Below are 12,619 nucleotides of genomic sequence, written 5' to 3'. Positions count from 1 at the left end.
GCACATTGCTTGCTTGCTCTGCTGGTGCACGTCTTGTCATGATTCTTCTCAGGCAGAGATTCGTGCCTCGCTCGGACTGCTACAGGTTTTAACTGGTATTGTCTTTATTTCCTGATGAGACATATGACATATTAAAAAATCCTTTACCCTCGGCTATAGAATCATTAAACTCACAAAGATAAAGCTGTCCATCGTGTGACGAGTACATGATGCTTGAGACAGTTGTGGGCTAACACACACACACACACACACACACACACACACACACACACACACACACACACACACACACACACACACACACACACACACGAAAAGTTGATATACTGTACCTAAACATTCCGTCCATGCATGCTATTCCTCAGCCAAGCTGCAATCACTACCGCCCATTCTCTAGCATTGATGGTGAAGAGAGAGAGAGAGAGAGAGAGAGAGAGAGAGAGAGAGAGAGAGAGAGAGAGAGAGAGCGTGTGTGTGTTGGAGGGACCGTTTGTTAAAGCACTGAGCAAGATTATGTAGAGGGAAATATGAGAGGGAGAGACAGGAGAAGAGAAGGCACTCCGCTAATCCATGGTTGAGCAGTAACAAAGGATGTAAGCATAATTGATACAATGCCTTTATACTCAGTCTATGCACGACCATGAAAGAAAAAAATGTGTGAAAAAACTTCGGATAAATCTCATGTTTGTGATTGCCTAAGATTCACACTGTTTTGTTGCTTAGCGTTACAAAACTGTTTCCATTAATTTTTCAGCATTCCAAGAACCGGTCAGTAGTCTTTACCTATAACCAGAACTCTAGATAACATCATGCAGCACATGACCACTATAGAATATGGACATGGAAAATAATCGTGTGTGTGTGTGTGTGTGTGTGTGTGTCTAGTTATGTGCAGCTTATGACCACTATGGAATATGGACATGGAAAATAATTGTGTGTGTGTGTGTGGGTGTGTTTCACTGTTTGATCTGCTGCAGTCTCTGACGAGACAGCCAGACGTTACCCTACGGAACGAGCTCAGAGCTCATTATTTTCCGATCTTCGGATAGGCCTGAGACCAGGCACACACCACACACCGGGACAACAAGGTCACAACTCCTCGATTTACATCCCGTACCTACTCACTGCTAGGTGAACAGGGGCTACACGTGAGAGGAGACACACCCAAACATCTCCACCTGGCCGGGGGAATCGAACCCCGATCCTCTGGCTTGTGAAGCCAGCGCTCTAACCACTGAGCTACCGTGTGTGTGTGTGTGTGTGTGTGTGTGTGTGTGTGTGTGTGTGTGTGTGTGTGTAGTTATGAGGAAGAGAGAGAGAGAGAGAGAGAGAGAGAGAGAGAGAGAGAGAGAGAGAGAGAGAGAGCAAAAAATAAATAAGTAACACTGTGTCACAGTTTATATAGAAAACATACGTGGATTGGATATGCAGTAATTCGAGGGAAAAATGTAGGCAGTGGCCGGAAACCCTTGAAGGTGAAGCAGCAGAGTTTCTGATCCTGCGTATTTTTCATTATTTTCTCACCTCATGAAACAAGCATCAGCGGACCAGGACCTCCCAATCACAATGACAACCTCTCGCCGCTGGACACTGCCTCGTCTAAGGTCAGGTTTTTTAAACTCTTTGGTGTCCGATCTTGATGACTTTGAAAGGTACTGCAGAAATTTAATACTGCTACTTTTAAGGCTGTATATATATTTTTTTGTGATTGCTGTGATAACATAAGCTTTCTACGCTATCGATAGGAAGAATATCCATGAGAACTTGACCAATCAACTCTGTGGCCTTGGAAATACTGTCGTCATGAGGGAGGAAAGCGTTTAATATTAAGGTAAATGTGTAGCTTGAGGAAGTGCATCGAAACATTACAAGGGCACTGGCCAAGGGCAAACAAAGTGTTGGAAAAAAAAAAAATCCCGCTGGTTGCCAGGCCCTGTTAAGAAGAAAGTAGAAAGAGAAAACAAAAAATCTAAAAGGAGGGTCCAGTTAACGTAAGAGGTGTCTTGACACTCCTCTTTGAAAGAGTTTAAGTCATAGGCAGGTGGAAATACAGACACAGGTAGAGAGTTCCAGAGTTTACCAGTGTAGGGAATGAAGGAGTGAAGATACTGGTTAACTCTTGCATTAGGAAGATGGACAGAATAGGGATGAGAAGAAGTAGAGAGTCTTGTGCAGCGAGGCCGCAGGAGGGGGAAGGCATGCAGTTAGCAAGTTCAGAAGAGCAGACAGCATGAAAACAGCGGTAGAAGACAGATAAAGATGCAACATTGCGGCGGTGACTTAAAGAATCAAGACAGTCAGTTAGAGGAGAAGAGTTGATAAGACGAAAAGCTTTAGATTCCACCTTGTTTAGTAAAGCTGTGTGTGGATCCCCCAGACATGAGAGCCATACTCCATACACGGGCGGATAAGGCCCTTGTACAGAGCAAGCAGCTGGGAGGGAGAGAAAATGGACGAAGACGCCATAGGACACCTAACTTCTTGGAAGCTGATTTAGCAAGAGTAGAGATGTGAAATTTCCAGTTTAGATTTTTAGTGAAGGATAGACCGAGTGTGTTTAATGTAGAGGAGAGGGAAGTTGAGTGTTATTGAAGAAGAGAGGATAGTTGTCTGGAAGGTTATGTCGAGTAGATAGTTGTAGAAATTGAGTTTTTGAGGCATTGAACAAAACCAGGTTTTCTCTGCCCCAATCAGAAACAAGTGAAAGATCAGAAGTTAGGCGTCCTATAGCATCTCGCCTTGAGTCATTTAATTGTTGTTGGGTTGGGCGTCTGTTGAACGCTGTTGAATAATGCAGGGTGGTATCATCAGCATAGGAGTGGATAGGGCATTGAGTCAGATTTAGGAGATCATTGATGAATAATAGAAAGAGAGTGGGTGATAGGACAGAACCCTGTGGAACACCACTGTTGATAGTTTTAGGGAAGAACAGTGACCGTCTACTACAGCAGCAATAGAACGATCGGAAAGGAAACTGGAGATGAAGGTACAGAGAGAAGGATAGAATCCGTAGGAGGGTAGTTTAGAAATTAAAGATTTGTGCCAGACTCTATCGAAGGCTTTCGATATGTCAAGGCCGACAGCAAAGGTTTCACCGAAGTCCCTAAAAGAGGATGACCAAGATTCAGTTAGGAAAGTAAGAAGATCACCAGTAGATCTGCCTTTACGGAAACCATACTGGCAATCAGAGAGAAGGTTGTGAGCTGATAGATGCCTCATTATCTTCCTATTAAGGATAGACTCAAAGGCTTTAGAAAGGCAGGAAATCAAAGCTATAGGGCGGTAGTTAGAAGGATTGGAGTGGTCACCTTTTTTAGGGACAGGTTGAATGTGAGCAAACTTCCAGCAAGAAGGATAAATAGAAGTAGAGACACAGATGAAAGAGTTTGACCAGGCAGTGAGCGAGTTCGGAAGCACAGTTTTTGAGAACAACAGGAGGGACTCCATCCGGACCGTAAGCCTTCCGAGAATCAAGGCCAGAGAGGGCCAGGAAAACGTCTTTATAAAGAATTTTAATTTTAGGGATGAAGTAGTCAGAGGGTGGAGGAGTAGGAGGAATATGCCCAGAATCATCCAAAGTTGAGTTGGTAGCAAAGGTTTGAGCGAAGAGTTCAGCTTTAGAAAAGAAGAGACAGCTGTAGAGCCATCTGGATGAAGTAAAGGAGGGAAAGACGAAGAAGTAAAGTTGTTAGAGATATTATTGGCTAGATGCCAGAAATCTCGAGAGGAGTTAGAATTGGAAAGACTTTGACATTTTCTATTGATGAAAGAGTTTTTAGTAAGTTGGAGAATAGATTTGGCATGATTACGGGCAGAAATATATAGGGCATGAGTTTCAGCAGTTGGATGGCTACGGAACCGTTTGTGAGCCGCCTCTATCATTGACAGCACGAGAACAAGCAGAGTTAAACCAAGGCTTTTTAGCTTTAGGGTTAGAGAAAGTATGAGGAATGTATAGCTCCATGCCAGAGATAATCACCTCTGTTATGCGCTCGGCACAAAGAGAAGGATCTCTGACATGAAAACAATAATCATCCCAAGGGAAATCAGAATAGTACTGCCTTAGTTCCTTCCACTTAGCAGAGTTAAAATGCCAGAAGCACCTCCGCTTAGGCGGGTCCTGAGGCTGCACTGGAGTGATACTACTTCCAAAAGGCTTTAGTTGAAGTTATACGGCTTCTCAAGAATGATTTTGCGATTCTAGTGATATAATGACAAGACTTTAGTTGAAGTTATACCGTTTCTCAAGAGTGATTTTACGATTCCACTGACGTATTAACATGACTTTAATCGAAATTATAGTTTCTTAGTGACGTGACGATTTTAGAGACATATCAACGTGACTTTAGTTGAAGTTATACGGCTTATTAGTGATTTGACGATTCTAGTGACATATTAACATGACTTCAGTTGAAATATTACGGCTGCTCAAAAATATTTTTTGTTATTCTATATAGTGACATATTAACATGACTTTAGTTGAAGTTAAACGGTTTTTTAATGATTTAACGATTACAGTAACATATTAACATGACTTTAGTTGAAATTATACGGGTTTTTTTTATTATTTGACGAATATAGTGACATTAACAAAGCTTTAGTTGAAGTTACACAGTTTCTTAATGATTTCAAGATTGTAGTGACACTAACAAAGCTTTAGTTGAAGTTATACAGTTTCTTAATGATTTCAAGATTGTAGTGACATTAACTTGACTCTTACATTATTAGTACGAGAAACACTCTTGAAAACCCGACTAATTGACTCTGGCATATGACAAATAATTGTGGTGAGGAGCAGTGTTTCTGAATATGGACCTAAGTAGTTTTCTCAGTTTTTTTTTTTTTATTATTCTTAATTGTTTCATATCCTTAATCGTCTTTTGTTCATATTTTCCGCTTGTTTTCTGCAGCATTTTTTCTATTTTTTTTTTTTTTTCTATTCCTGGCTCTCTTTTTACTGGTTGCCATTTCTAGCTTTCTCTCTCTCTCTCTCTCTCTCTCTCTCTCTCTCTCTCTCTCCGTTTCTGCCTGCTTTTCAATTTCTCAACTGACTTCTGTCTTCTGTTTCTGTTTCCTGTTATCGATTTATAACTATTTTTTTTATCCAAACATTTATCTTTATTTATCTTGTTCCATTTTTTTTTTTTTTTTTATATATACCACGTGGGCTTTTCACGGGAATTTATGGGCTAAAGGGGATATTTTTTGCGGTACCTCCTATCTCAAAGCCCACCCGCTAGGAAACCGTTGCCCCGAGTGAGGAACCCCAACCTACACTCGGACCGTGGACAGGATTCGAACCCGTGCGCTTGGAGACCACTCGGACCCCAAACCACGCATGGTTCCACCCTGCCACGGCGGTTTTTCATTTTATTCCTTCCTTCTTTTATCCTTGATTGTTTCCTCTACCCATTATCTGTTTTCTACCATTAACTTTCTTTTCGCTTTAATTGCTGTTTTTTTATCTTTCATTTTTTTTTTTTTTTTTTTTTTTTTTGTACTCCAACCGGTTCTGTACTTTTGGTCTTCACTGGTTTAGGCAAGATAAGTAAAGATGAACATGAAGACGAGGTGACAGTGATGAAGGAAAGGAAGGCAAGGGAGAGAATAATTTTGGGAAGTAAAGGGAGGAGGGAAGAAAAGTAGAGTGGGGGAGTGGGAGTAGTAATTTGGGAGGAGGAGGAAGAAAGACAAGAAGAGAGAGAGAGAGAGAGAGAGAGAGAGAGAGAGAGAGAGAGAGAGAGAGAGAGAGAGAGAGAGAGAGAGAGAGAGAGAGAATTATTTTGAGGTGGAGAAAGGAGGAGAGGATTAGGCAGGAGGAACTCTGTGAAGTGAAGGGAGGCAGGGAAGAAGACTAGAATCGAGGGAAGAAGTGGGTGTAATTTTCCTTCACCTCCGTCGAGAAGAAAACCCGGTAACGGCAGAGAAACTTTCATTTAAACTCCTGACCTAATAAAAAGACAGCGCCTCCCCGTCACTGTGCGTGCGGCGGCGAGCAGGGACGTGGTGGCGGTAGTAACTGGTGACTCACTACCGCATTCCCTAGCATTTCGATGCTTTATCGCTGCTATTTTCAACAGGCCACAACAGGGTTACTGGGATTTTCAAAAGTGTTGTCCGTCATGATCAAATGATAATACAACATAGATTATACAACATCACTGGAAGAAAAGAAGCACCCCTTAGGATCGTCTTATAATTTCTATAGAGTTTGAGGGCAGTTGTTCGAGTTCGCAGTGTTTCAAATCCAGCACTCAGTGTGATCCGTCAACCACCAATGCATTCATTGCACACTAATCCTGTGACCTCTAGCTGCCTCCTGGCAAGCTCACCACCAGCAGGTTACACATAGGCTTATCTGTAAGGCGTAGGTGCAGACATCGCTTTTATCAAAATGGCAAACAAATATTGGAAACCGTCGCTTCTGCTGCACACCTTCCCGGACTAAAATTGCCTCACCATGGTGTCATTTTGCCAGACGTCTCTCGCTTCACAGATCATCAATACAGTATCAGATGTCATCAGAAACTGTCTCCATCAATGCTCATTATTACTCGCAGTACAGTATAAAGTGGAGTTGAGACATACGCTACACTTGCACGCGGCCTTCGCGCTCATCTCCGTCTCGCTGGCAGCTGATGTGCACTACCGCGGCTCACAGCCACTGACATCTGGCTTGCCACAGTTTTTCTCCTCATGTTTCCCCAGGTATCCTTTATGAACCAGCCCAGTGTAAGGTGGTGTTAAAATTACGAAATTACTTCTTTGAGTAAGTACGTACTGTACGTACATAGCATCATATCTGGAGATACATAGGTAACCTAGAAGTAAGCAGACTGATATGGCCTGAGGAACTAAGAACACTAAACTCCAGCGACTAAAAGAAATCGCTTTAAGAAAGAAGGAACTTCACAGCGTCAGTTGTCATTGTTGTAAATGAATAGTAATTACTATTACTGGGTTCCTGGGTGACCCAGTTACTGTCAACGAGACAATGAATCCTTTTGTTATAAGTACCATAACGACCTCCATCCTGAACGAATTGCTTTATGGTGAAATGTGTTTTGTTTTCCTGAGAAGGTCATTAACCCTCATCTCACCTGTGTCCGGTGCTGTAAGTTTTCTTTACTGAATACTACTGTTTGATTTTTTTACTGGAACAGCCTAGGGGCAAACTGACATTATTCATTAGATACCGTGTTTGTGTCACGGTCATCTCAAGATCCTGAAGAGAAAGTATGCCAGCATGATTATTGTCGTGGGATGAAGGAAGCTCTGCGTTTCACCCTCGTGCTGTATTGTCCTGGCTGATGTTGCTGGCTTACCTGATATTTTGAAATATTTCGAAAGTTACTTGAATTGTATGCGTTGTCATTGGTGTTTTATCATTGATGACAAAATCCATATCAATCTATTGTTAGAAGCTTTAAAACACCTTAGAAGATCCCAATAACTCTCAGTATAGCATGTTATCAGTAATCGAGATAGGGTGGTGAAGTGCTTGAGGATACGTTTCCTGTACCATCCAACATCACAGTCTGCAGAAAATGCTTGGTTGCACTCTACATTCTTTCCTTATAAACTTCCATAGATTTGCGTCCACTGCCATCGCTTGGCTGTGAGTGTGAGTGTGACGAGCATAACGGGAATGACCGAGATAGCAGAGATCGGCACCTGAGAGGAACCAAGCGGAGCACGGCTTCCCACCGCGTGTTGTGACGGTGCGAGTGATGGTGATGGTGGTGATGGTGGTGGTGGTAACAGGAGTGGAAGAAGTAATGGTTATTGTAGTCGTTGTTATTACTGTTGTTGTATTTGCAGCTGCAGAATAGTAATAACAGTATAAGCAGCTGCAGTAGCAACAATGGCAGCAAAAAAATAGTATTGGAAATAATATCAGCAATTGCGATAGTAGTAGTAGTAGTAGTAGTAGTAGTAGTAGTAGTAGTAGTAGTAGTAGTAGTAGTAGTAGTAGTAGTAGTAGTAGTAGTAGTAGTAGTAGTAGTAGTTGTTGTAGTAGTAGTAGTAGTAGTAGTAGAAATTAATAATGATAGTAATATTAGCAGTGATAATAATACTTGACGATAATGACGTTTATAACAACAATAGCAGCAGCAGAGAACGAATCTCTTAAAAAAACGCACGAAAACAAAACAAACTGAGTTAAACTTAATTATTGTCACATTGTTATGATGCTGAGATGTTGCAGTGGCCTTGGCTGCGACGCTGGGAGACTATGTTGCTGAACTGAGAAGTTTTGCTGGGTTACTTTACGGTGTTTGTATGCTGAAAGACGGACAGGAGAGACGGAGGTGTTGAGGTGCAGTGAGGGAGTGCAAATAGCCTAGGGGAAGGAGGAGAGCAGGGCTGAGAGGGGCAAGTAACGGGCGATGCACAGCTCCCTCCCTAGCTACACCTCCTGGCGGGTTGCTACCTCAACACAACCCACCAACACGAGCGAACGAGAGTGTGCGCACGAGCACACACACACACACACACACACACACACACACACACACACACACACACACACACACACGTTTGCCTAGTTTCAGTTAAGGAATCGATAGAATTTCCTTGATTCTCTCTCTCTCTCTCTCTCTCTCTCTCTCTCTCTCTCTCTCTCTCTCTCTCTCTCTCTCTCTCTCTCTCTCTCTCTCTCTCTCTCTCTCTCTCTCTATGTATATATATATATATATATATATATATATATATATATATATATATATATATATATATATATATATATATATATATATATATAATGAATCTACATTTCGCTGTAGCCGCATTGCATAACAGGGCATCGTTGGGTCACTAGTTATTCTTGCTTGACAAGACAAAAGAAAGATAAATAAAGCAATAAGACGATTACATAATATGCTTGAGCGAATTAAAATCGGACATGAGTGAATGGAAAGGAAGAAAGAAGCTCACGTGCGAGGTGCTGTGTTCTTTGTCAAACGTCAGTCATTGAACTTGACCTTGAGAGAATTTGCTGTGGGATAATTGATGATAGAGGGACATCACGGACCGGTATTACACAGTATACCATCATGCACACACCACACCACATTATCAATCATTGCTGCATCACTGCATAGTACGGCACACCACCACACACCACAGCGGACTACCACACCACGACACGGCACACCATCCCACCACCACACAGCACACCACAACACCATACGCTGCTGCACCACCACGCAACGCAACACGCCTTCATGCCACCACACTGCCACACACCACACTACCGTGCACACACCACGATACGCCACATCACCATACCATCATAAATCACACCATCACACAACACAGCACACCACTCCACCATACAGAGCTGCATCACTACGGGTATACAACACAACACACCATCATTTCATCACACACCACCATACCACCACATACCGCACCACCTCTCTATCTCACCGTGACGCAACATTATAAGACGCCGAGGTATGGTGATGTCTTAGCTCTTGTGTAGCAATTCCTTGACAGTGACTCGCTGCGCACACCTGCTACACGACAGTGACGTAGTTTATCAGGAAAGGTATTAATGACAGATAATTACTTCCATAATGAATGACTGCGTACGCACACACACACACACACACACACACAGATTGCTAACTTAGTGATAACGTCCTAGTGAAGTTCGTAACTTGCTGAGATTTTATTTTTTTCATGTGCGTGTGAACTGAATAGTCTATCACTGTCCCCCGTTGCACAAGAGCTGTGTGTGTGTGTGTGTGTAATTCACCACTGGTTACCCTGCCAGCCATCCCCATTACGGAGCGATCTCAGAGCTCATAGGTCGATCTTCGGGTAGGACTGAGACCCACAACACACTCCACACATCAGGAAAGCGAGGCCACAACCCCTGAGTTACATCCCGAACCTACTTGCCGCTAGGTGAACAGGATCTACACATTAAGAGGCTTGCCCATTAGTGTGTGTGTGTGTGTGTGTGTGTGTGTGTAATTCACCACGGTCGTCTGCTGGTCACCCAGCCAGTCTTTCCCATTACGGAGCGAGCTCAGAGCTCATAGACCGATCTTAGGGTAGGACTGAGACCATAACACACTCCACACACCATGAAAGCGAGGCCACAACCCCTCGAGTTACATCCCGTACCTATTTACTGCTAGGTGAACAGGGGCTACACATTAAGAGGCTTGCCCATTTGCCGCGCTGGGACTCGAACCCGGCCCTCTCGATTGTGAGTCGAGCGTGCTAACCACTACACTACGCGGTGTGTGTGTGTGTGTGTGTGTGTTTCACTGTTTGATCTGCTGCAGTCTCTGACGAGACAGCCAGACGTTACCCTACGGAGCGAGCTCAGAGCTCATTATTTCCGATCTTCGGATAGGCCTGAGACCAGGCACACACCACACACCGGGACAACAAGGTCACAACTCCTCGATTTACATCCCGTACCTACTCACTGCTAGGTGAACAGGGGCTACACGTGAAAGGAGACACACCCAAATATCTCCACCCGGCCGGGGAATCGAACCCCGGTCTTCTGGCTTGTGAAGCCAGCGCTCTAACCACTGAGCTACCGGGCGTGTGTGTGTGTGTGTGTGTGTGTGTGTGTGTGTGTGTGTGTGTGAGAGAGAGAGAGAGAGAGAGAGAGAGAGAGAGAGAGAGAGAGAGTCTTGGGTTTCCATTACGAGATGCAGCTTATCCGAAACCTTGTAAGTGCAAGCGAAGGAATGACATGGTTAAAAACATGGGGGAAAGGAGGAGGAGGAGAAGGAGGAACAGCAGCTGGCCGGATGTTGGTGATCCCCTCCTGCAGCCTGACCATCACGCCTCGTCTTTACCTGGTCAGCCTCACCCCACCCTACCCTATGCCCACCCTCGCTGCTGTACTGTGTGGCCTTTGTGCCGCCCAAGCATTCACTGCGGCTATTTACAGGAGGCGGAACCTTGTCCGTGTTCTCGATGATGCGATCACGTTTAAGCTCTATTATAGTATTTGTACAATAGTATTTATAGTATTTGTAGTATTATAGTGTAGTGAACTGTTGCATTGTATGTTTAAAGGTGTTTATGTTAAGTGTTTTATGATGAATTAATTTGATATAAGAAAAATAGATGTCACGATATTTTTTTCCGTAGAAGCCATATTAATACCTAAAGATTTCGCTTCTTATTTCGACCATTTTCAATAGTAGATGCTATTAGGATTCTCTTTAATATTTTCTATGAATCTCGTATTCTGCAACATTGGTGAGTTAAAAAATCCCTCGTGACAACCCAACAAATCAACTGTATAGCCTTTGAAAAGAATTCTTGTGAAAATCCGAGGAGTTTCAAAACAAGAGCCTCGGTACATAGCATGACACCAGTATTCTCGGTGATAAGGAGCGATACCTGTCTGTCATTTCTCCATCGCGTCTTCCGTCCAGCATTCATATATTTTCATCCCTTACATCTTTTTTGGAAAATTATGCACAGATCACCACCGATATGCTGTAAATTCTCGTAACCACCAAGTGTCTCATATCGCACCTCTTTCACGTAGGTTTGTATTTTTAATCTTAATCCTCATCGTGGCCTTTTCAAATATTTCAAAAATTATTATCCAGATTCTCACTTTTTTTTTATCTGTTCGTTGTATAATTTTCGTTAAAGTATCTCGAGAACCATGAAAATATTATTGACCACCTCACTTATGTTCTTATGTTCTTATGACTTCGACTATAGGTCGTTGAAATCTCTCGAGAGAAGGTGGCGAGACACTAGGCCCTAGGGGACAAGGAGCTGCTGAGTGCCAAGACGGACAACGATCTCGACCATGTAATAAAGGAATACATGGAAGCCATCATCATCATCACCACCAACACTACTATCATTACCACTGCCACTATCATCACTATTATCACTATCACTTGTGTGTGTGTGTGTGTGTGTGTGTGTGTGTGTGTGTGTGTGTGTGTGTGTGTGTGTGTGTGTGTGTGTGTGTGTGTGTGTGTGTGTGTGTGTGTGTGTTTGTGTGTGTGTGTGTGTGTGTGTGTGTGAGAGAGAGAGAGAGAGAGAGAGAGAGAGAGAGAGAGAGAGAGAGAGAGAGAGAGAGAGAGAGAGACCACTTACAGCATACATTAATGCGTTATTCAAACCATGAAAAAAGAAATATCAAACATTCAAAACAAAACTAAGATGCAAGACGCAAGACAGAAGAAAAGACAAAAACAAAGTCACACACAAACACACACACACACACACACACACACACACACACACACACACACACACACACACACACATAAAACGGAGAAGCGCCTTGACAAATGGAATGAATGAGTCAGCAGCTACGTGTGAGTGGAGACAAAGAGCAGGAGGAGGAGGAGGAGGAGCAGGAAGATGCGTTACTCACTTCTCTTCTCATGGCGTGTTGTAAAATAATGCGGTAGCGACTTCCTCCTCGCTATTATACTTGGAGCTCCTCACGGGTTGCCAGGTAGTCCATTGTAGCGCCACGCACCACAGGACTGGGAATCTCAACACTACACTTAGCTCTCTCACCACAACTGTTTTCAAAAGATGCAGAAATTATTTGCGGGATTTTCAAGACTGTATTTTATTTTTATTAATTACATAGAAAGCTTCT

The 12,619-nt window shown here is 43.1% G+C and overlaps 1 protein-coding gene across 3 annotated transcripts in view; it reads right to left on the bottom strand.

Moving 5' to 3' along the window:
• The window catches only part of LOC123505114 (cell surface glycoprotein 1-like), a 30,537-nt gene extending 18,014 nt beyond the window's left edge, over positions 1-12,523 (bottom strand). Inside the window, exon 1 of one of the 3 annotated variants that reach the window (XM_045256182.1) lies at positions 12,386-12,523. In XM_045256182.1, coding sequence (XP_045112117.1) covers positions 12,386-12,397 — 12 coding nt within the window. In that variant the 5' untranslated portion in view covers positions 12,398-12,523. Of the gene's footprint in view, positions 1-11,382; positions 11,440-11,867; positions 11,916-12,385 lie in introns of those variants that run through there. The other 2 variants (XM_045256181.1, XM_045256179.1) reach the window with 2 other exon arrangements.
• Between the last annotated feature and the right edge of the window lie 96 nt (positions 12,524-12,619).

This window comes from Portunus trituberculatus, chromosome 17 (genome assembly GCF_017591435.1).
Source record: "Portunus trituberculatus isolate SZX2019 chromosome 17, ASM1759143v1, whole genome shotgun sequence".
NCBI classification, from domain to species: Eukaryota; Metazoa; Arthropoda; class Malacostraca; order Decapoda; family Portunidae; genus Portunus; species Portunus trituberculatus.
The sequence above is the reverse complement of the archived record's forward strand: the minus strand, read 5'-3'. Positions and strand labels throughout refer to the sequence as shown.